General features: G+C 41.6%; 1 protein-coding gene across 7 annotated transcripts in view; it reads right to left on the reverse strand.

Moving 5' to 3' along the window:
* Nucleotides 1-23,271, reverse strand: part of MAP4K3 (mitogen-activated protein kinase kinase kinase kinase 3) — an 80,755-nt gene extending 57,484 nt beyond the window's left edge. For 2 of the 7 annotated variants that reach the window (XM_069852917.1, XM_069852916.1), the window contains exons 1-8: nucleotides 23,037-23,266; nucleotides 19,778-19,835; nucleotides 16,631-16,721; nucleotides 10,263-10,327; nucleotides 8,005-8,060; nucleotides 4,610-4,657; nucleotides 2,555-2,597; nucleotides 1,815-1,887 (exon numbers count right to left, since the gene is read on the reverse strand). In XM_069852917.1, the coding sequence (XP_069709018.1) occupies nucleotides 1,815-1,887; nucleotides 2,555-2,597; nucleotides 4,610-4,657; nucleotides 8,005-8,060; nucleotides 10,263-10,327; nucleotides 16,631-16,721; nucleotides 19,778-19,835; nucleotides 23,037-23,162 (560 nt within the window). In that variant the 5' untranslated portion in view covers nucleotides 23,163-23,266. Of the gene's footprint in view, nucleotides 1-1,814; nucleotides 1,888-2,554; nucleotides 2,598-4,609; nucleotides 4,658-8,004; nucleotides 8,061-10,262; nucleotides 10,328-16,630; nucleotides 16,722-19,777; nucleotides 19,836-23,036 lie in introns of all 7 variants that reach the window. The other 5 variants (XM_069852919.1, XM_069852913.1, XR_011337063.1 and 2 more) reach the window with 4 other exon arrangements.
* Between the last annotated feature and the right edge of the window lie 2,268 nt (nucleotides 23,272-25,539).

Here is a 25,539-nt window from a genome sequence, read left to right on the forward strand (position 1 = left end):
TCAGAAGACCTCATTTTAAGTTAACAAAATAGTTTCACATCCTCAGGCGATAAAAACAAATAAACATAACAAACACGTAAATAGGAACATCTAAAGAAAATGACATTGTCATTTTGACAAAAAGGCATTGTCATCTTCTGAACAGCCAAAGCGAATTATGCATTTGATTGTCCTACACAGTCATATCAGATGGCAAACATTAATATTTTTTAGCTTTGAACTTACATTAGTTCAGATCCCCTGAAAAGTAGCAGTGACGCTGGAGATGGAACTCCATATAGATAAGACAGATGAACACCTCTTAATGAGAGCCCCAGTAAAGCAGCAGGCAGCATTGCCATTATTTAAACACAGACATCCTTATATGTAGGTCTGAAAACATCATCAGGTTTGGGGGTACAACTTATTTCAATTTTGCATAGTCAAACCATATTTGCATAAATTTCTTTTGAGAGTTCATTAAAATAATCCAGTCACTCTAAATCAAAAAGGAGGGAGTTAGCAAGGCAGAGAGGGAACATGGGCTAAGTTTAGAAAGACATGGAGGAGGAGCACAAGAGTAACTAGCACAGTCAGTAGAACTAAAGACACCGCACAGCAGTTCTGCACCCTTCATTTCTCTCCCATCCAAGCACCTTAGCCTTACCTGCCCAGAAACCTCTAATGATCAGTAAAAGCTTCACACCACCTGTTTCCAGTGACATTTTCTTAACAATTTCAACAATTTTGCCTCCTAGCTCCTCTCAAATCTCTGAGAGGCTTTGCAAAGAAAAACTGATGCTTTCCTAACCTATGTAATGCTTTCAAAGTTATTGTTTAAGATGCCATGTCATTTGAGAAGCCTGGCACATTTGGAAGTTACACAGTGATACAGGCCAGGACTAAAGCCACCCAGACATCTTAGGAAAGAGACAAATCAATTACGCAATCATGACTGATGGGTGTTTATGTTACTCTGAAAGGGAAGTGAAGCCATGTCTTGGGATGACCTACACTGCAGAAGAATGCTAAAAACGCTGTGCTTGACTATTTCAAGACTGAACATTTTAATGTAGAGGGTTTTTTAATTATATATCTTTTTATCTTGTAACTACCAAGCTGTCAGACAAAAGAATTTTAAGTATCTTTCTGGACAACATACAACAAAAGTGTTATTTTACAGTGAAGAATGAGCGTCATTTGCTTCAAGGCAAAAGGGAAGAACCACTTCCAGTACAAAGAGGGGATAATAAAATGCTGAACGTTAGAAAAGATAAATAAGCAAACTAGCTTACTGAGGAAAGAATAAAGATGCCGTACAGACAGAACAGAAACGTGTGTTTGACTTCGATCAGTTTAGGCAAATAAGGAAAAAAGAAAATGGCTTACAGGAAACATTTCACTAGTGGCAAAAAAATCTCTGAAGACAAATAAAAGTCACTATCAACTGAAGTGTAGAAGAAAAGACATATCTAGGGTGGAGAGGAAGAAACATAGAACACCAAAGTGGAAAATCAGGGAAGAAAAACAAAATTAAGACCAGAGTTAAAAACAAGAAAAGTTGTTGGTTGCTTTAAAGTTTGACTAAATTAATACACATCAGTCAACAGTGAGAGCAGCACACAGCCTTTCAATTTTTCAGAGCATTAGAGCATTTTCTCTGAAAATCAGCTAATTCAGGATTTAGGACAAGTAACACAGATATGATCACTAGAAAGTCCAACACAGCTTTAGTGATCAGTCTTCCCCAGAAGTGGCACAGCATGCTTTTATCACAATTTTTCAACAGTATTAGTTATGTTACTATTATATCAATAGCCAAGTAAAATAGTTACCAATATGGAGTGCCAATGAAGGATTTCCTTTTGGCAATTGTAGCTGTTATCTGTGCAGATACTCCAAAATCAGCTGTTAAAATAAAAAAAAAAGGCGAAACCAAAATGACAGTTAAAAACTGATTTGACATAATTAATTGTTGATGGACAAAAGTTTGGTCTCCCCACCGTAAAAGTTTCCTAAATATACTGGAAATATTGAACAAAAAAATAAATAAGAAAAGCAAGTGATGGAAACTTGGTGTATCTCAGATGCCATCAGTCACTTCCTCTCAGTTGCCTGCCAGATACACAGGCTGCAAACACATGCCCCTCATCACTCCCAGAAAGGACAGGGTAGCCCAGAAGTCCTAACCATTACACGCAGCAATTTAATATGATAAAATACATAATTCACTATTATCCAAGAGATTCTTTCAGATAACAGTTCAGGGAACATTTCACACTTAAGTACTCTGGATGGTACATTTTAATTCATAACAAATTTATAAAAACACATGATTTGATATTTACCTCCCCCTTACAACATCAAAAAAAGTCTTTAACCTCAGTGTTCCAAAACTACTCCAATTACTCCTCTGACATTAATGGGACAGTGCAGTTATGTATTACTAGCTAGAGAAAAACAATTTCAATATTCACCCATTCCTTACATCAGCCATTACATCATTAAATAAATACAGAAGACTGCTTCTTAGATCACAAAAATCTGTTAATAACAACAAACGGTATTAACTCACCTAATTTTACATGTCCATTATCCGTTAAAAGAATGTTTGCTCCCTTAAAAATAAGAGTAAGCATACTTGAATTAGAACGTGCAGATTCCTCCAATAGCATATTAAAAACCAAAATTATGTGAGATCTTATGGCAAACTAGGTGCAAAAGAGAAACGAAGGACTGTGTGTTCAAGGACTCTGCAGCCTTACCAAGGAAATGTTAATGAAATCAGTGAGCTGCCACTCTGGTAAAAAAGAAATTTGGATATACAGGGTTTTTCATTAATTTTCAGTTTAGTACTTTTTAGCCTACAGTACTACAGTTTCCATTGTACACAAAACCCTCTCAAAAAGCAGAATATGATGATTTGCCTATGCTGATGAATTCTTACTTTTATCTATTTACACTGAGTGAAAGGAAATAGGAACTCTAAAGGTCAAGGCGGAAACAATTTTATTTTCTTTTCATATGTAGGAGCTGTTTTTGTCCTGTTTGAGAGCCATAATAATTACAATTATAGCCTTAAGGAACTGCTCTGATACTCAAGCATTTAGCAAAACCATTTCTGTCCCTATGCAACAGAGATTCTGTTAGAGCTAGATTTGAAGAGTTCGCTGTTGTAAATGGAAGCAGTAGTTGGCTGAACAAACCTAATCTGAAACAGGTACAGGTTGAGTTGAGCGAAAGCTGGAGCTGCCTAAACGCAGATTCAAATGTCAGCACTGCCCATACGCTAGATGGAAAGGCGGCACAGATGGACCTCCAAAAACATGTTCTTACAGGTATGGCTTTTCACAGAGAAGGAGAAGTCGAGCCTGTAGTAAAATGCAGCTTACTCAGGCAAACATTTCAGATCTATAGTTAATGAGCCTTATAAACTGAGCTTAGTAAATAGTGTGTCAGTTCAGTTAACATGCTCTTGACCTTGTTCACCTTTCAAGACTAACAGGACAGATACTTTAAATACATAACTTAGCTACTGAGGGGAGCAAATAATTCAACAGCCAGGAGAACTGCAGATGAAGACAGTATTTTTCCATGATCACAAGAACAGCTTTTTTAAAAAGCAAATGTCTCACTGAAAGCATTTTTTTATCAGCACAATTATGTTTAGAAACAAGTATCCATGCATTTCTCTAAAGCATAATGAAAAATGTTTAACTTATGTCCAAAGTAACCTTTCATTGATAAATTGTTATGATTGCTCAAACCCCAAATATCCTTCTACAGTCAATGAGAACCAGGCCGCATTAAGACATCTACAGTTGAAGCTTCTATGTGCACTGCATCCCTAGTCTGAAAACAAATCCAAACCAACCAAACCAAACCAATGCCTCACACAACACAAAGGGATATGATAATTCACTGCCGTATTTCCAGCAGGAAGCCTGCCAGGTTTAAGCTACAGTCTGAGCAAGGAAGAGTTTAGAAAGGCACAGAGTAGATAGCAAAACTCCAGGGACAAAAAGTCAACAGGAAGCACCAAAAGGAAACTATAACAGAGAGTGCAAGAGTCTGAATAACCACCTTTGGTAGAGCTTTGTTGAGACGAAGGTTTAAATAAGACAGTGTTAAGAGCCTCATTTGCAGTACCCTCTCCAATTTTAGCAAGTGAGGGAGGAGACAGAAGTAGTCTTCAAGAACCACACAAAACAGCAGCCACTGCCCTACAATCTGCTCACCAAGAAAAGTAGCAAAAAGCCAAAGCAACAGTTCTGCTCACTAGCTGGTTCAAAAAGAAGGGCGCTTTGCCTCGTCTAAAAGACGTGAGAAAGACCCAACCTTTCCTTTGGCATAGAGGAAAAACCATCTGAACACATGTTGCTTTGGACAAGAGTCAAGGTCTAAATTTTACAGCACCAGACTAAACAATATGTTTGATTTCAATTTAAAGGAAGAACTACTTCCATGCAAGCATCTTAAAGATTTTTTTCTTCCCTTGGGCAGAAAAGGTTATTGTAATAGAGAGAAAAACCCCATATACTTAAAAATATCCCCAAAAGTGATACATAAAGATCCAGAGGTTACACAGTCTGTTTTAAAGACATCAAAATTTCCTTCAGTTTTTACTTACCTTTATATCTCTGTGCATCTTTCCTTTACTGTGAAGATAATATAGTCCCTGTATAAAATATGTAGATAATAATTAAGTCCAATATTTTTCATTTCATATACATTTCTTATTTAATTACCAGACCTAATTAGGATCCAATTCAATCATCTAAATGACTTGCTGACTGAAGAGCATTCCTATATTGCAGCATATCCAAACTGTATTTGCAAATTTAATAGATGTAGTAGCGTAATATCTAAAACACAGGATAGATGGGAAGAGTACCAGTCATCACATCTGTTGTAAGAAAAACATTACTCAACCAAGTTTTCTTCTAGAGATGGTAACTGTCACCTTTTTAGAGCAAGTTAACTCCTTTTAAATCACCCAACAGTCTTCTACTCAGCAGTCAGCTCATTGGATACCTAGTGCAATTATTTCCTACACCAATACTCGCTTCTTTTAAGTTCTGCAGCTGCTAGCGCAAGCAGCCTTTCAATCTGACACTGAAGCTTAACTCCAATTCATGGATTTCTGCAGAAGCACCAAGCTGTCCTTTCTGGGTCTCGATGACAGTGCCAAACCATTTTAGGCCTCAACACAAGTTAGAAACTTTAAATTCCGGAAGAAACCCTGCATGACAAATCACAGAACACACAGCACGTCGCTTTTGACATTCCAGGCTTATCTCTAAAATTCTCTTCCAGGGTAGAAAAACACATAAACATCTTCCTCGCTCTGCGGTCATGAACCTCCATAAAGAATATGCTTTCATGAGAGATACACATGTCAAGACAGAATTTTTTTTTTTGGCCAGCTCATGCAAGACATCAGAGTTGGCTGCAAAAATAAATTGGGATTGTTTTCAATTATCAGCATTTTCAAGGAAGGTCCTAAATAGACCAACAGGAAAAATGAGGAAGCAATTACATGACACGGTACTCAAGATTTTCAAGTGAACAACATTGTACACATAGACATCAGTACCATTGAAGAGACAGGTTTGCGGTTATTTTTTTTGTCAGTTCATGAAAACCTGAATGCAATGTAGCTAAAATGCTAATCAGTTATGAAATTCAACTCCTTAAATAAACTAAAAAAAAAAAAACCAAACCAACAACAACAACAAAACACTCACAGATGTTTTCACCTATTTCTCTGGGGGAACTAACAACGCCCAGTTGGTCCGCTGGTTTTTCAGAGTCCTCACTGCCAAAAACTGGATTCAATTTCATTTTGGTAAAGAGTGTAATTCACCAAACATCTACCTGACCACTACAACAACCGGCATTAGGGAGAACAATCCCATGTACACTCTTGGACATTTAAATCTCCGGCTGCTTCTGGCACAGAAAGACTAACGACTCACTGATTTTTACCACTGTCCTGGAAGAACCCAAGGTCACTATTTTCGAAACCTGGAGGCAGGAACTTGAAAGGCCATTAATTCTAAGGACCTATGTTTTCAGAATGTGATTTCAACCAGAATTCATATCAAGTGTTTTGGGTGGTTTTTTGAAAACAGACCATTTAATGGGCTTTTAAACACAGAGATCAAATGCTAACTTTAGGCATTCACATGAAACTCTGGATTCCATGGAAACTGATGGCAAAACTAATACAAGAGAAATCACTTTTATAGATGGACAGATGGCCTATATTCTCAGGCCTTTCAGTAGGAAAAGTGACTGCAGCACTATAAGTTACAACAGGATGTCAGAAACGATATACATTATATTTGGTCAGAGTGTTATAAGCATGTATTTATAGGCAACTTTAAAATGCGTCCATGGATAACACTTAGAAAATATACACAAAGTAGCAAGTTTCCTTCTCACAAACAATGTACACATACTAATGAAGAAACCTTTCCACACATTAAGTAATGATTTCATAAATTCCATTCCAGACTATTTACACTCTCCTCCATTCTCTGAGAAGATTATGGATTTGGTGGATAAGGAATTGAGTGGATGGTTGCATCCAGAGTAGTGGTCAACAGCTCAATATCCAAATGGAGACCAGTGACAACTGCTGTCCCTCAGGAGTCTGTACTGGGACCAGTGCTATTCTGTACCTTCATCAGCAACACTGGGATCAAGCGTACTCTCATCAAATCTGCAGATGCCATCAAGCTGAGTGGTGCAGCTGACATGCCTAAGGGACAGGATCCCATCCAGAGGGACTTGGACAAGCTCAAGAAGAGGGCACTTGTGAAACTCACAAGGTTCAACAAGGACAAGCGCAAGGTCCTGCCCCTTGGTCAGGGTAAACCTTGGTATCAATACAGGCTGGGGGACCAAGGGATTGAGAGCAGCCCTGCCAAGGGGACTTAGGGACACTGCTGGATGAAAGGCCAGACACAGGCCAGCAGTGTGCAGCTGCAGCCCGAGGGCCAACCGTGTCCTGGGCTGCATAAACAGCAATGGGACCAGCAGGATGAGGGAAGTGATTCTTCCCCTCTACTCCACTCTGGTGATATCCTACCTGGAGTAACTATGGCCAGCTCTTAGGTACTCAGCAGAGGGAACACGGACCTGTTAAGAGTGGGTCCAGAGAAGGGCCACAAAAACGATCAGAGGGATGGAACACCTCCTACAAGGAAAGGCTAAGAGTTGGGGTTGTTCACCATGGAGAAGGCTCCAAAGAGACCTTACTGCAGCCTTTCATTACTTAAATGGGGTGTCTAAGAAAGACAGGGACAAACTTTTAGTAGGGCCTGTTCTGACAGGACTACAGATAATGGTTTTCTACTAATGGTTTTAAACAGATAGAGGATAGAGTCAAACTAGTCATAAGGAAGAGATGCTTTACAATGAGAGTGATGAAATACTGGCATTCAACAGATTTGCATTCACTAGAAGCCAAGAACTACTCTTTCTCATGGAAGCAAGGCATCCACCAAAAAAAGACATTTCTGATCAATTTTTACTGGTGAACTGAATCTTTAATTTAGGAAACTTAAATTGAAGATAGCATATCCATGAGGAGAGGCTGTTGACCTTAACATGAACATCTCAAATACACAGACCTTTTTTTTTTTTTTTTTAAATTGGCACAGATCAGCCATCAGATGTGCAAAACTGAGACTTCAAATTTTCCTTCAAATTTGCAATAAATATTTTGTACCACAAATATGGATTAAAAATATACTACTTCCCCCTTTATTAACAAATAAAGAGTTAACAGCAGAAAGATTACAACAGTGTTCTTCAAATGACCCAGGATAATTTCAGGTTATGCAATTATACAAGTAGTTCTAGGCTATAATAAAGGACCTCCTCAAAAGTCTCAGAAAAATGCTAAGATATAAAAACATCATACTTCCATGACACCACACTTATTTGTAGCTTTTATTTTTAGCTTTTAATACTTGTACATTAAAAGTCAACCACAAGAACCTAAGAACACACTACCTGTAGTGTTTCTCTGCTAACATAGGCAATCTGCTGTTCTGAAAGTGGTCCAGTCACTGAAATGGAAGTGAAAAAAAAAATTCACAAAATCAGGTAAGATACTGCACATTCTAAGCCCAGATCTCAATTACTTCTATTCACACTGATACGATCTTACACTCGAAGTCCCAGAATAAATGTGCTTAGACTTTCCCCTAGATCGAGCATCCCAAAGACCACCTAACATCATTTAAACACAAAAATGTCTAGTCCCATTGGAACAGAAACTAACTCCTCTCCATACATAAATCTCAAAGTAATTAAGATGAAAAAGAAACAGAAGCAGTGATGTAAGCACAACTCTTTCCCCTGCAAAGACCCACTGTGTCCTTCTGTGCAGAGCTGGGCTTCCAACCCAGTGATTCAGAGCTGCAGCAAACTCCACTCAGTCCCCTTTGAGCCCTATAAGTTCCATCCACCCTTCACAACCTGCTCTCTCCTTCCGTCCTTCCAGCTGCCATGCAACCTGTTCTCTCTTCCCTGCAGCCATGCAACTGGCACTGTTGCTCCTGGGCCTGCCACACCTTCTCAAACTCCCCCTCTGAGCAGGCTCGGCAGGTTCTGGAGGGAAGGAGGTGTCATCTTCTCCCTCCAGGGTCCTACTTCACTCAAGTCTTTTATAGTAAAACAATTATATTCTGAACAAACACACAAATTAAACATCGAACAGCAAGCAAGAAATGGCCTGTGATTTGTCCTCAGTCACTGGACTTTGATCCTGAAATTAAAGGAATGCAGTCCTCACTGCAAACATCTCAGGTTTTACAGAGAATACAAACAGCAAAATTAGATGGAGTTTCTCAAAGGAAACGGAGTAGAGAGTTAAAAATGAAACAACTTAAGCACCTAACTGCTTACCTTCTACAAAATCCACAATCGTAATATAAATTAGTATCATGCAATATATGTATATATATCTACCTTCAAAATATATCTAGATCCATCTTCCACTCTCTGCAAGAAAAGCTCCAAACCCACATAAAATATATTAGCACGTATGTTTATTTTGAGAAATTTAATTCTGATTAACTTAAATGACTTAAGATTACTGAGGCCTATAGCTCAACTGGAATAAGACCTTTTGGAATGCAATTAAGATCAGAAAAGAACCTTCCACTCTTAACTACCAGCAGAGAGGCCAGAAATCAGCTGCCGCAGGAAATCACTCCTGTATGATGTCTGTTCAGGCATTTATGCAGCATGAGCTCATCTCCTACTCTACAGGTGTTCCCCATAAAAAAGCGTATCAGACACAATGCTTTTATCACTAGCAAAGATGTAAAAGATCAACAAGGCCATGCTCAAATGACTATGCCATAAGCATGAGGTGAACTTGTGAATCGGTGCCTTGCTTTAATTGCACCCAAGTTAAATGTAAAAAGGTATACAAGCTGTTTACACACAAGAGATGTGAAGATCTTAACATGTAAAATCTTCACAATTTAGAATATGGACAGATTTCCTGTCTGGAAAAAAAAAAAAAAAATCACCCGAGAACCACAGAGGCATTACTCACTTACAGCATACTTCTTTCCTAAGCAAGCCTTAATTCCAGAGCAATAAAATCCCTCAAAACTGATTTAGTCTCCTGAAAACCAGCAATCAATTTGCTGATCCTCTCTTTATCTGAAAGATCCATGCACACATCCCTTGCTTGTTTAACCACTCACTGCACCTAAACCTAAAGCAAATACATAGGCCACCTTTGCTTTTCACATGCCATGTAGCCAGCATAAAGACACCATTGAGGCACTACTGCTATACAAACATACAAAAGATCATTGCTTACAAAGGACAAGAGCATCCACGCTTAGCAATCCACTCATCTAGGCAGGCAGTGGTATAGATTATGCTAAAGCAAAGTTCAACAGCTCAGCAAGAAAATGGCTATGAAGTAAGACAGCACATAGGATGTATATTTTATTTTTAAGACATAATATTTTCTAATTTTACAGGCTTTGAAAAGTAGTAATGGGTACATGAGCTACTGAAGGAAGGAAATAATTTCTGCTGCTCAAAAAAACCCAATATAGCTAATCTTGCTTAAAAAACCCAAATTTAACCAGTTATGTAAATACATAACCTAAAATTGACCTTCAATGGATTATTATGGATACTAAATTTAGGATTTCTCCTCTCTGATTCCAAAACATGGTAATCATCTCCATTTTTGAAAATAAGGTTTACTTAGATTTTATGCAATTACAGTCTTGACCTACCATGATAAATATCCTGTAGAGAGCCACCTCCACAAAACTCCATGCAAATCCATAGCTTGTCTCGTCTAAAAAGTGAACAAAACATTTCATTAGATGTCAGATTTGAAAGCTCTACCTCTAAAAGATAAAGTCAGAAGACTGAAACATTACAAAACACAACATAATAAGCAAAAAGTCAAATAATGACTATAAATTAATCTTTAAGTGATACTTCACTGTCAAAATAGTAACTAAAGAAATATCCAAAATATTCCAGGGTTTACTGGGGTAGTAGAAACAGTATCAGTGAAATGCACACACTGATTTTTGTTCAAGATCTGCTATGAAAATAAATATCTTTTTACTGAAAGTAGAGAGAAAACAGATGTGGCTCATTTTCACTTCTCTACTTTTTTTCAGAGCAGAGGAATTAATGCAAACAAACAAAAGAAACAAATCCAAACCAAAAATCCCTTCTCTCAACTCAGTTTCTTTCACAACAAAATGGAGTGAAACTCCAGTGCTTTAGTCAAAGCTAAGCAGAGGAGAGCTCATGCTGTGGGTAAGCGCGTTCTCAGATGAAGTCTTTCCCCTCAAAGATACATATGGATCTTTTTGGTGGCAGAGGTGAGAAGGGTAGTTCTTTAGATTCCTCTTAGTAAGGGAATAAATTCAGGTTGACTCATTATACCTCTGTAAAGATGCTTTCCAAGAACAGACAATGGGCTGACAGATTCAAAAGTATTCTCTATTAGGGACACTAAATTCTATTTTCACTATCAAGACAGATGTACCACATGTGGCCACAGAAAGACACTCTGAAGAGTAGAAAAGGGACTTGACTAGTTATTCCTGGCCATCAAAGCACACAGGAAAGAAAAATCACATACAACCACCTTAGGGCAGATTGGGACACAAGACAAGCAAAGGAAAGGCTGATTATCATACTGCAGCTTGCCCACAACCCCGAGTCTAGGGTTTCTTGCATTCATAAGGCTCTGTGAGAATAGCCGAGATTCTCCCATGGGCAACACCAACATTTGTGGAAGTGTTTTGCAAGGCAGTGGCGTAAGTGCTGAGCTTATCCCCTGAGCTGCAAATTTCTCACCAGCAGGTAACAGCTAGAATAGCTGCTGTTCCAATGAAGAACAGCCTTTCTTGGATCTCCTCCCCTTTTAAGTCCATAGCCCATGTGGCCCTCAAAATTATGCCCTGGCTGCTTCCTCCAGTGGTGGGAAAGGTATTTTTCAGGCATTACGGAGGTTTTAAGCAACAGAAGTCCCTGGCATCTAGGGGTCAATTAAAGCATAGTTTGAAATAACACGAAGTCTTTCCACTAAAATAACTGATCAAAGTCAAACACAGAAGCAACACAACGACGTGTGAAAGAAAACCAGGTTTGCAATGGCAGCAGGGGAACAGAAGTAAGAAAGAAGCACTGAAAAGAAAGACATATGTTTACTCCCCACAATGATGCAGAACACAGACAGCGACACTTTTTGAGGCACTGGGCTCATAAAAGCCACTCTTTTCCACACGGCTGCATCCTGTTTGACGCCGACAGCAGAACTGATGTGGAAGTAGGAAAAAGCCAGGGCAACCCCAGCAGCTTTGCAACAGCAGCAAAGCACCGGGCCTGAAGTAGATGAGTGCTGTAAAGTCATACTTTTGCTTACAAGAGAGGGACAAAACAAAGAGGATCAAAAGAGGAGTTTGCATTTCTATTCACTACCTAGCCTTTTATTACTGTGCCCAAGTACTTTGAGACAGGCACAGATCCATAAACTCAACAGTAACAGCGTACAGTTTTCTGTGTTGCATACGGCAGGCACAGCAAACAAACCAGACAGGATCAACAATGCCACTTCGTGTCTGCAACATGACACCTAGGCTAACAGCAAGGCAGAAATTTCACTGTCAGAAAAATCCATACTAAAAAGAAGACCATGGGGAACAATATGCTAATAAATGCTGAGTATAAGATGATGGTATTTTTCTTCTTGTTCTTAGCACTGAAAGATACTTGGAAAACAAAAGGTCAGACAGTAAGAGGCCTCAAAAACAGCCATTCAATTGCCCTGGCCAAAGAAAGGGGAGGGGACCAAGAGGGAGCCAGAATTTAATTCTGGGTCTCTAAAGGTATATAGATACCCTGAGACAAGAGGAAAGCTGTTTTCAAAGTAAAAGCATCCCCAGCCTGAAAAGAGCATCATAAGAAGAGGTACCACTTCAATCTAAAAACCTGAATGCAACAATTTTATTTGTTCAGAGTCTGTTTTCACAGGAAACCTTAAAAAGTCATCAGTAGCAGTTTTTAATTAGTTATATTATGCAATCTGTTCCCACTGTGACTAGTTAAAAGAAGCAGCTGGTAAGACAACCAGATACATTTGTTAGTATCTGCAATGCAAATAATCTCACCTCCAGAAACAAACACAAATGGAACAGTCACATTCTGGTCAGAAGTTCATATGCTAGAAACAACTGCTCAGGGTAACTTCAACAGCACTGCAGAGACCCAGCCCTCTCCTCTGCCACTCCTCACTCACTTCTTTCTTCTAAATTTGTCTTCTGAAAAGGTTTATAACAATGATTTTCAGGTCTGTGGACCACGTCAGACAATGTTACACAAGGAAAAACATGAATATAACTTCCTTCCCAGTACTGCAGACAGGTACAAATAAAGTAACCACATGCAGTGGAGTACAAAAAGTGCTCTCTTCCCCCAAAAGAGGCAGGCTTTGAGCCTCAGAGGAAGATTAAGGAAGTGCGATAGGAAGGTGGGACATTACGTGATCCCAGCCACACAACTTTCAGCACGTGCAACATCCATTTAAGAAGCTTAACCACTATAAGATGGAGCTTCCAAATACAGACTTTAGGAGATCACAAGATTCCTTGCCAACATAACCACATGACAATCTGCAAGCTACTATCCTGTAACTCCATAAATTCGCAAAAAAAAATTAACAGGACTTTGAGGTGCGTGGCAGTATTAAGAACTGACTTTTCACAAGAAAAAGCCTGCCAGTAGCACACAGAATGGAAGTAGCAAGCAATTTAGGTTAACCTTCAAATTAACTTTAAAAGCAAAGTGCAAACACTCCTAGTTTGGAATACCAAGTCCCTACATACACACACATACATAGGGTACACACTCTTTCCGTATACATACCCGCACAAACTTTCACATAAAGTCGCTCACAGACCAGCTCAGCAACGTTAAAAAAGCATTTGGGCTGCCAACACAAGCACCCTTCAAGATACGGGATGCCAGAATACACGGCTTGTTGATTTTATCTTCAGACTTTGATCCCCTCCTGCACACATATACACGATAATGCAAGCAGTACACAACTGCACACTCCCGGCCTGTGTAGCATGCAGATAGTGTTCAACTAATGGGCTAGTCAACAGCTTGCTTTCCTCTTCATTCTCATACTTTGAGTGCATTTCTACTTAATCTTACTCTGAAAATATTAATACATTTGCTCTTGGAAGCTTCCTTCATGCTCCATATTAAACTATGTCTGTGAAGTGCTAACACGACTAGCTTTTCCACCACAGACTTTTGAAATGACTACAAAGCAAACAATTCAAAACACCAATTCTATTGACTTGAATCACGTCGGTCAGCTTGCAATACTTTTACTCATCAGACAAAAGCTAACAAAGCACTCCTACTGAGTGAGTTGCAATGAACTCCACTAGTAATAAAACATGGTTTCAGTTGAGTGTCCAGGGCTAGTCAGGATACCAAGTACAAGCGGAAGGGAGAAGAAACTCCCCAGCTCACCTCAGCACAAAACAAGGAACATTAAACAACAGTCAGAATAAGCCAGGGAGCATGTTAGCTTTTCTGTAGCACTGCAAACATGCACCAAATCTGTTGCTGCTGGCTAGAAAAGAAACAGTAACTGAGATCTCCCAAGCTCCAGCTGACCTATCATGAAAGCAAAAGAAAGGCAGCATTTCAGAAGATAACTTGGTCTAATTTGAGAGGATCCTTAAAAGGAAAAGATGCCCTCCAAACACAAGAGCCAAATTCCGTCACATATTCCTCCTTCAAAGATGACAATTTTTTTTTGTTGTTGTTGAAAGGCTTTCGTGTATCAAGATGTTTTGTGTGAAAATACCACCTGTATTTTTCCACTCCCAATCCAAAAGCACTTGGCCAATATTGCTCAAAAGTTTTTTGGTTGCAGTAGGCAGCCATCATGAAGAATTTCAGCTACAGTTGCTGAAGTCTGGTACATGATTGAGTGACTCAACTTGGCACCTTCTATTATGAATAGGGTCTAGAGAGCTTCACAACATGCAGAGCTGTCACACCTGACCTCTGTTGTTTCCTGCCCCCCCCAAAGATATGCGAATACCCAAAGGGAGGAGAAGCTTTTGCCATAAACAGCACCATGTCTTCTCAGAGCCTTTTAAAAGCTTACTACATAGTTTAATATGCCTAAATAGTTTAATATGCCTAAAATTTTGACAGTGTTACATTCACAAAATTAAGCACTGAGAGGTCTAGTCCTTAAATATCAACGAATTGCTATATCTAGGATACAAGATTTGTCAGGTTGCATTAAGAAGAATTATAATAGCAAACATTCTTAGAAACCAGTCATTAATTTTCTCAATACTAAGACTTTGTATGGAGTACAAGCTTACTTCACTTTTAACAAGAAAGTATCATACCTTACAAAAGGAATTACACAAAAGAATGAGCCAGAACAACTTATATACACTACATTAAGTGTCCTAAACAACTCTGCAGTTCAAGAAAAAAAAAAAGCACAGATAAAAGAGCTAAAATCATTACTAGACTTCAAAACAAATCCAAACTACAAATCATCAGTGGGCTTTTTAAAGGCTGCACCATATTACTGAATCATAGAATCACCAGGTTGGAAAAGGCCTCTTAGATCATCAAGTCCAACCATTCCTATCTGCCACTAAAACATATCCTTGAGTACCTCCAGAGCTGGTGACTCAGCCACCTCCCTAGGCAGTCTGTTCCAGTGCCCAGTGACCCCTTCTGTGAAAAATTTCTTTCTGATATCTAGTCTGAACCTCCCCTGGTGGAGCTTGAGGCCATTCCCTCTTGTCCTGTCCCCTGTCACTTGGGAGAAGAGGCCAGCACCCTCCTCTCCACAACTTCCTTTCAGGTAGTTACAGAGAGCAGTAAGGTCTCCCCTCAGCCTCCTCTTCTCCAGGCTAAACAACCCCAGCTCTCTCAGCCGCTCCTCATAAGACTTATTCTCCAGCCCCCTCACCAGCTTTGTCGCTCTTCTCTGTATACACTCCAGAGCCTCAACATTCTTCTTGTGGTGAGGGGCCCAGGACTCAACACAGGATTCAAGGAGCGGTCTCACCAGTGCCGAGTACAGAGGGAGAATAACCTCCCTGGACCTGCTGGTCACACTGTTTCTGATCCAAGCCAAGATGCCATTGGCCTTCTTGGCCACCTGGGCACACTGCTGGCTCATGTTCAGTCGGCTGTCAACCAACACCCCCAGGTCTTTCTCCTTCAGGCAGCTTTCTAGCCAGACTTCTCCTAGTCTGTAGCACTGCATAGGGTTGTTGTGCCCCAAGTGAAGGACCGAGCATTTGCCTCTGTTGAACCTCATGCCATTGGTCTCAGCCCAGCGGTCCAGCCTGTTCAGATACGTTTGCAGAGCCTCCCTACCCTCCAGCAGATCCACACTTCCTCCTAGTTTAGTGTCATCTGCAAACTTACTAAGGGTGCTCTATGCCTTCATCCAGGTCATTGATAAAGATGTTGAACAGGACTATTGACCTGATAGACTTCGCTTGTGAACACTGAGCATTTCACATGAGACATGTCACAAGATTAGGTGCTTCAGTACAAAATTGTCCTTACAGCTTAACACAGCCTTACTACTCTTAAGCAAGGAAAAAAACCCAACAGTTGTTTTCATCTGTATTTCCCCATAACATTCAATTTTGAGTTCTCAGGCAATTTTACATGTTGATGCCATTTTTGAGAACTCTATCTGTATTATGAAATATTTATACTTCCCAAAGTTTTAGGTATTTAGGAGACAGTTTACTGAAACAGATTTAACAAATACTATACACACACACTCTTCATACTCATTGTACTTTTGCTTAATTTTCCATTTATGTATTGAATTCAAACCTCTAAATACAACCTATTTCAAAAGAAACACAACTATGCAGTCAGTGAAAGATTCTGCTAAGAACAGAGAAACACTACAGGAAACAACAGATTTTAAAGCAAATGCGAAAGATAATATACAAGTGGATAATATTTGGTAAATTACGTTTTGCTGAAAGCACCTTGCGGACCTACCCTTTACAAGGAGATAGAGAGGCATTTTTAAGTAAGCAAAATAAACAAACTGTACCTGAGATAGCTGCCAAAATAAGCAACAATGTTCGGATGTTTACAGTCTTTCATCATAATGATTTCCTGCTGCACAACAGCAAAATCTTCTCCTGAAACGCAGAATGAATATTTTCATTGGCCTGGTTGACACTCATACTTCCACTGCACTTCTGGTTTATTTTTACAAAATAAACATTGAGTAATTAAAACTAATTATTTTCCAATTTCATTGACACACAGAACAGCTGTAAATCAATATTTATTAGCAAGGGCTTAGCAATAAGTAACTATATTCTTAAGAAGTTTTATTCTGAGCTTGAGGGACCTCACATCTGCTATATAATAGCTCTTATGAAACCGGCCTTTCCTTTCCCCAGGACCCTGCCGTGTCTATCTGCACATGCTCTGCCACTAGTCCAGGTCCTTAAAAACCTGACAAAACTCTGCTTTTCTGGCCACAAGTCCAACACTCATTAGATCATTCTCTTGAGCAAAACCACATTCAATAGCACGTCGCTGCTGCAGCTTCTCAGTAAACTCAGCAAACACATAAATTTGCTGACAGTGCATAATTCATGTCCAGAGAAAACACTGGAACAGACATGGTACTTACAAGAGTCTTACTATAATGTTTGGTACCTTGGTTGTCCCTGTCTTTCTATAAATGGTTCGCTGAGGAATACATGTAAGAAGCTGAAAACCCAGAGATTTCTTAGTTTTCGGGGTGTTGTGCAGGGATTTTGTAGGTAAGTTAAATAGGGAAGATGAGAAAGACATCAAGATGTAAAATTATTAATAACATGTTTGACAGCCTTTGTAGTTAATTTCTTTCTAAGAAATACATGCCAAATACTCTTTTACTGTTCAGTACCTTACACTGACACTCCTCTGAAATCTCTTGTTATAAGGTCAAATTATAGCTAGTCTGTCATGTTCTTTCCAAAGAAGTTCTTATGAAGTTTCTTTAGTTACACACAATTCACAAACACACAACTCATTCTTAATATTTTCAAGGACTTCATAGGTAAAGTCTGAAGGCCTAAAATAATCATTTAGGTTCTTGAATAACTTAAAGAGACTCTATAAGCAAATTGAAAAAAAAAACGGAAAATCCAAAGTATGTCAAAAACCTCCTGTTAGCGTATTGCTGTACCACACCTCAGCATAACTCAAAAGAGCTTTTAAACCAGAAACCAAAGCTATTGTCTAAAAATTGAACATAGACACAAAGCACATATTTATCAATTATTGCAACATCAAATCACTTCTCAAATACGCCTGTATATAAATTTCAAACGTAACACAACAAATTCCAACACAACTGGCCAAGCTACTACCTAAGAAAATAAGTTTTAAGTATCTCCCAATGCATCAACATACAGTTGACCCATATATTTGGTTCTTTTTAACCAGAAACCAAATATCTTCTTTATTTAACTGAAAGAAAACTCAAACCACAAGCTACAAAAGTTCAAATCACAGCTGATAGTCTGCAGTCTGTGGTGTATTGCTGTGGTTTGCTGTATCCTGGCTAGATCTTTATAAACATGCAAACACTGAAGAGCAAACAAGAAATTATTTCCACATAGGGACCGGTGTCTCTGTGAAAGGACACCACTCCTCCAATATTGGACCACTGTTTTCACTGTAACCAAAACATTAAAATGGCACAAGCTTTAGAGTAAGTGCCTAAACACTATTAACTCTTAGCCTTCACGCTCTCTCTTAATCTGCAAAATTTGCAAAGAAAGCCAGTGCCACACCTCTGGAAAGTGAACACAGCCCATCAGAAGCTGTGAGTCAAGCCTCTAACACAACTGGAAGTGACAACTACAGAGAGAAACTGAGTTTGCCAAGCAGAGGGTACCTAGAGTGCATTCTCTGTGCACCACCCAAGTATCCAAAGGCTGCCAAAAATTATTCAGCTGCAAGATGCCAGTCGTTATCCCCATCAGCAGAGCATGAGGACAAGTTACCTCAGTGGCAGCACATCCTCAGGCTCTGTCACGATTCTCCAAGTTCTACTAAATCGCTACCTATTTTAAAGGTTGACATCATCTGAGTCTGCTGAATCCTATGGTTCTTTCCCCACTAAGCAAGTCTCCTTCCCTGTTTATCTTCACAGCTCCACAAGGAGACACGAAACGGCTGCTCATCGTAGCCGGACTGGTAACCCATGTCACACACAGCCAAGTACACGAGCAACACGAACTGACATAAAAAGCCAAAGCAATAGAACTAGACAAGATAATCTGAGACCCACTGTATGAATACGAATAAAAGTAGTGTGATGAACATACACTTTTGAACTACATAGTAACATACTGCCCTGTCTTTTTTAAAATGTACAGGCATTATATAAACACAAGCATAATCACTTGCAGAACTGTAAGAGAAAAAAAAAAAAAAGGAAGTAGCAACTTCTTTCTCTTTTTGCCTACACAGACCTTAAGGATCAAATCAGGTAACAGGTAAAACATTTTCCCTCCTCAACATTCAATCTTGAAAGGGAACACCAACAGAGACGAGTTAAACAAAATGTGTGGACATTTTACTGCCCAGATTACTGTACTCTAGTTCACAAGTCTAGCCATATTAATAGGCTAGACTATAATAGCCTGCACTTGCAGGCTGATAACTGAACTGTAGGCCACACGTACTTCATGAAATCACAACATGAACACCAGCCAAGCACAAACCTAGCACACAACACAGCCTTAACCAGAACCTCCAACAGAATTTCAGGAAATGTACTCAGTTCCCAGATACTAATGCTCACCTACTATTTCACCCTTCTTTCTTTTTATACGTCCCTCTACACTTTCACACGGTGAGTTCTCTGCCTTGTCATCTTCCTCATATCTTTTGTTCTATACAGGGTTTTGTGTTGCATAGGTTGAAAACATAGTACTTAAAAAAAAAACAAACCAAAACAAACAAACCCAACTCTCGTTCACAGTTTAAACAGCTTTCCTTTAACTGATGTCCAGTTACAGCTTTTCCTCTCACATCCTGCTTGCCATGCTTGGTTTTCAGAACAGTGCATTTTGTCCTATCCTGAACTGCAATAATTATCCCATTTTTCAATATGTAGACTCTATCAAGTATGTACAATTGTATTGTAAGAATGAACCTATATGGCCCATTTCAGTTAAGAAACACTTACCTGGTTCTAGTTTTATTACTTTAATCGCTGCTAGCTCACCCGTGTTGACATTTCGAGCCTACAAAAAAAAAAAAAAAAAAGGAAAAAAGATTATTTGGAGAGCAGAACACAGCAATCTCAGCTTGACATTCTGGGTCAAAGAGCAAATGAGATACACAAGGGTCTAAAACACTAAAACAACTCATTGGTGTTTTTTCCTAAAGAAAAATCAAACTCATGAAACTCATTAGGGGCCAATCAATTAAAACATCTCAAACATCTCTGTTTCATGCAAAGTTAGAATTTCTTTTCCTAAATATGCCACGCATTTTTTACTTAGCTTAGAGCATGTATTTTCATTAGATAAGCATTCTGTTCTGTTAGATCCAACAGAGTCATTTAAAATAATCCATGTCTGTGCTTAATGACAGTGAACCACATGGCAAGAATTCTGCAGCTAGATCACTCTTCTCCAGTATGCCTGTAAGAAGCACTGTTGCAACAAAACTTCTCATGCTGGATTTATTTTCTAGCAACAAAGCAAGCCATCTCAAAAAAAGCCCACTAGGCAGCTAATTTGTACCGAGATCTGGAGCTCTACGGATGCTCAAAAACTGCGCAAGTCCTTGACAGTGCTGCACTTAGGTGTTATATCCATAAACAAGCTGACCACTGAGATACGGACTACAAAGCAGCTGTAACACTCAGAGCTCACGGCAGACAAGCAGGGCACAGAGAGCATCAAGGGCTGTACCCTGCAGCGTATGTGACTGCTTCCAAGACTCTCACAAGAGCCACGCAACGCTTCCTGTTCCTTTCCCTACATGCACCTTGGTCTTCACTCTCCAACAGCAACTGCATTCTCTCCTTGCTGCGAGGGTGCAAAGAAAGCAAGTCGGCAACAATGGAGTTTGACAGCATTCTCCTCAGACACGCAGCAGCTCTCTGATCAGCTTCAGCATACATTACTCAGGAGCTTACCTACGTTTTGTATGGGGATCTATCATGCTGAAGCAGATGTTCCACTGAGCAACATTAAGAAGCAACGTAAATTATGATAATGATTCAGAAACGTTGCATTTGATTACTAACTGAAAAGCAAGAAGTCACTTGCCCCACACTTTCAGAATCTTCCACGTCCCTGCACCCACCTATGGGGAGAGGGCACCAAAGCTCCCCAGCATGGAAATAGCAGCTCCTGAAGGATGCAGCCTTTCCTCTCCCCAGCAGTCTTAGCAGCCAGAGCTGCATGGTGCTGGGCCACCCCTGCACTGACTGCCATGTCCATTCTATCCCCTAAACAGAAGGTGAGGCCAGTCCTGCTTTTCCTTTCCCTGCCATCCACTTCCCCACTTCCAAACCTAAAAATTACAGAATTTATTGATGCAGATAGCTGTCCAACTTTTGAACTGCTAATGGTCTCCATTAAATCACTGTAGGAGCTCAACAGCTCACACCTTTTATTGACTGGCCATGAGACTCACCAAACTCTTTAAGGTACTGGTTCTTAATGTCACAGCTTGAGAGCTGGCTGTGGAACCACAAAGGAAGAGAAAAAAAGTCCCCAAGACTATAAAAAAATAGCCAGAAATAAAGTCTGGAAATAAATGTAGTGTGCAGCATTGGACAGGATGATCTTAAAGGTCTTTTCCAACCCAAACGATCCTGTGTATCAATCTGACTCATATCCTCATTCCCTTCGAGTCTCTGTAGTTCAGTCTGCACCATAGGCTCTTGCTTCAAATTTCAAGATCTTAAGATTAGAGACTGTGCCTTTTTCTTTTTTAATATATAAAATCACACATTGAACCTATGCCCAGTGATAGCTCAGTTCACCTAAAATGAAACAAGGAAGTAGATGTCAGTTTGCTCTGCTTTCAGCTCCTCAACAATTTGCGAGGAAAGCAGGTTACAGAAAGGTCAGCATTTAGCAAGAATGTCAACATAACAAGATTGTCATCTTATTAGAGCAATAATCCCTACCCACTACCATCAGAAAGACGACTCTCCCTGCTGCGGGGTGGGGGGACCACAATTTACAACAATTAATTTGAAGCTGCAAGAGTACATCCAGCTCTTGAATCCATGGTGCTGAAATCCCACCACTGATAAGCACCACTGTCACACGGCTAATCTAAACTCCAGGCAATTATTTCATCAACCACAAGTTTACCTATCATTGACAAGATGAAGAAAATTAAAGAGACTTTATGAAACCCTTCAACAATTTAAAATAAAGCCCTAGTAGGCTCATGTGTGGATGACACATCAGGACTCTTACTTCCTCTTTGTCACATTAAACATAACCAATTTTCATTATTATTTTTGGGCTACTTTCATGCCACTTTGAAGGCACCTTAGACAAGACCTTGCCTCAGAATGAAACAGGTGATAATGCATGTAGGAGAAAAGTACATCTCATTTTCCCTAAACTGTCCTCATCAGAAAGCGCCTACCGCTCTCTCAATCTAGAAGAAATAAATAATTATAACACCAACCTAGTGTATCCTGGTCCTGATATATCACCTTCTATCTAAACTGCCACAGACAAATTGTAAACATAAACAAAACCACTCTGAGAGAAGAAAAAACTTCTGTGCCTCAAACAATAAAAAGTCACAAGCAGTGCCAAAAAGCGGTCACTCACAGAGCATGGAACTGAAGGCTGCTGCAAAGTACGTTATGAAAATGTTGACAAATCCAGTGAAAAAATCCACAATCCAGTGACAAATCTACCGGTTTCAGATGCAGGGTGGTACTACAAATGTAAACATTCACGCTATGGCTGGAGGTAGCATCCTTAAATAGAAACCAAGAATGTGGGCGACTCGACTAATTCACATCCATCAAAATCACATACAGAACACTGAAAAATATCTGATCGATAAGGTATCAGTCAATATGCCACTTGAGAACCACAACAGAAATAGAGCTGAACACATCAAGTCTGCAGGAAACAAAAAAAAAAACCTCGAGCATAAGGCAAGTGGTCTTGGATAATCAAAACACTGGGATAGTTCACAAACACTCAAAGAAAGCTGGCAAGGCGGAGAAAGCAACACAAAACTCCCTTTCAATTAAACAAAGTAGGGAATTAGCGCAGTAACAAGAGGATTTAGGTTCCAAAACTCCTGCCACACAGGCGGAGCGAAGCAGAAGGGCAAAGCACCTCAGGAAGCCCAAATGTCCCGCGGGGTCAGGAACACGAGGGGACCCCGCACGGGGCGGGGGGGGCGACGGAGCCCCCTCGTGAAGGCCCATGGGGAGTCGCCGCTCCCACCTTGTAGACGTCGCCGTAGGTGCCGCTGCCGATGCGCTGGATGAGCTCGAAGTCCTCCTGGGGGTTGCGCCGGGACAGGTCGCACACCCGCCCTCCACCTCCTCCTCCTCCTCCTCCGCCGCTCATGGTGTCCGGGGAGAGGGAAGCCGGCCAGGACCACGGCCCCCGGGGTTGGGGGGAGGAGGGAGGGAAGGCGAAGGAGGGCAGCAGCAGAGCGGGGACCCGGCAGCGCCCCCTCAGCGCCGCTCCCCGCCCCGCGCCGGCGGCAACATGGCGCGCGACGCCCCCGCGCACGCGCCGCGACCCGGCCCCGCCCTTGCGCCTGCGCAAGGGACAGACAGAGGGAAGGGAGAGGAGGGAGGTGGGAGGGAGCGTTCTGCGCGTGCGCAAGGCGCGCGTGGCCCCGCCCACCGCCCGCTGACTCCGCCCCCTCCGCTTCGCCCCCGCCCACCGCCCGAGGGCCACGCCTCTTTGCCCATAGCCCCGCCCCATCGGATGGCCCCGCCCATCGCACACAGACCCCGCCCCCTAACGAACCGTCCGTCCCGTCTGGCCCCGCCCACCCCCCGCTTCGCCCCGCCCTCCGCCTGTTGACCCCGCCCCTTCGCCCCGCCAACCGCACGCTGACCCGCCCCGGCGGTTGGCCCCGCCCCCTCGGCCTCGCTCCCCCCCCCACCCCCACCCCGCCCCTCTCGGCCGGGCCCACGGGTGAAATAAAGCGAGTGGGACGAGGTGGGTGCGAAGAGGTTCCTTCAACGTGAGGTTATCAGCGCAGAGAAGGAGCCGAGGGGGCTGAGCTGTGCGGGAGTTGCGGTGATGGCTGCCCCTGGCCGTGCGTCCCTGTCCTTGGCTTTGGTTTTATGGCCTTTGCTCTCACAAACCAAATGGTCTCAGTGCGCCGGAATCATTCAGGCTGCTGTGATTTTTTCCTGGTGCGTGACTGAGGTTTTTGGGGCGTACTGCACGGCTTTCTGCTATGCAAGAGCCAGGAGAAGCGGCCGGCGTAGGTCAGCTGGACGGGGCTGCCACAGATGCGCCAAGAGCCAACACGAGGGGACTGGGCTCTGTGACAAGTTTGAGAGTAGCAGCAGCTCTGAATGAGTTACGGAAGGAAATGCCAGGGAGCTTGAGCTCTGTCCGGAAAGACTAACTGACGTCCTGCTGGGGAGCACCAATAACCTTGTCACCCCACTGTTCTTGCCTCTCAGTCTTCATTTTTATTTCAGAATGTGAACGGGCCATAGTAGTTTCCACATTATGCCCTTGCCAAGTTCTGCTTGAGTAGAAATGGTTATGAATGAAGCAAGCAGGGTTATTTTTCCCCTTAAATTCTGCTTTCTATCCAAGTCAGCTGCCTGCCCTTCCTCTGTTCTTGTGAAAACACCCACAGGTTTCTCCAGAAGTCTGTGTCCCTTCTTGGGAAGAGAGACAGATGGAGCTGAAAGAGAAGCCCTCCGCTGCCTTCAGAAATAGGTTGGATCAAATGGGTACTGGGCATCATTTGCTTCCCCAAACTTTGGGGAGACTTCTGCTTTCCTTTTTTTCCTCCTACTCCTTAGATGTGGTTATGGCAGGACAGCTGTGTGCTGCAGGGAGCAGGCTGTGCTCCTCCTCAACACTGCTCAGGAAGGTCAGGTGGATGCTATGAAGGTGCATTTGAGTGTTAAAACTTTTTGTGATGTTTAAAGAGCCCTTTTGGTGGCAGTGGCGGTGAGGTTCACTGGGGCGCAGGGCAGCTGTGCCCCCAGGACCACCAGCCCAGCAGCAGCCGGCCCATCCTGGATCACCAGTCGGAGCCAAGCACCAGGCAGTGCTGGCACAGCTTCTGTCAGCCAGCCTGTCCCTTTTGCTTACTGTACTGGAGCCACTGTGAGAGGGAGGGTGTCCTTACAGGGGCCACAGAGCACCTGTTTGAGCCCAGTGGGATCAGATGAGGAGATGGGCAAGTGTGTTGTGTAATGCTGAAAGCTGCCTTGGTCAGGGGAAACACTGCAGGTTGTGTCAGTCACAAGGGCAGGCTGGTTGTGGCTGTAAGCTGTGCCCCAAAGAAAGCATATGAAAAAAAGTTTAAATTTAGAGGGCCTCGTTGGCTCCAGATGTGCAAAGCCTGCATACGCAAGTCCCATACTGACATACTCTTGTTGCAGTCATTCCTGCTGTCCAGGGAGAAGCAAACTTTTAGGGATGCCTCTAAGTGCAAAAAAGCAGCAGTACAGCCTGAGCGTCTCCCCCCCTCTCCTTAGACATGAGGCTTTTATGTTGCGCTTCACAGAAAAAAAAGGAAAACAATCTTTCTAGAATGGTATTGGCAGTCTGAAGACTTGGCTTCTTCCACACTCTCTTCGTATTTACCACCTCCCCAGAGCAGCTGTCCATCCCTCAGCCCCTTCCGACCACAACCAGCATCTCTAGGGTACCACTTCCTTGTGGTATCCCACACTAACTCCTGCCTGTTCCGGGATGCCTTCAGCCGCCTGTTCCTCATTCAGCTGAGCAAGCCGAG

Source organism: Phaenicophaeus curvirostris, chromosome 2 (genome assembly GCF_032191515.1).
Source record: "Phaenicophaeus curvirostris isolate KB17595 chromosome 2, BPBGC_Pcur_1.0, whole genome shotgun sequence".
In the NCBI taxonomy this organism is placed as follows: Eukaryota; Metazoa; Chordata; class Aves; order Cuculiformes; family Cuculidae; genus Phaenicophaeus; species Phaenicophaeus curvirostris.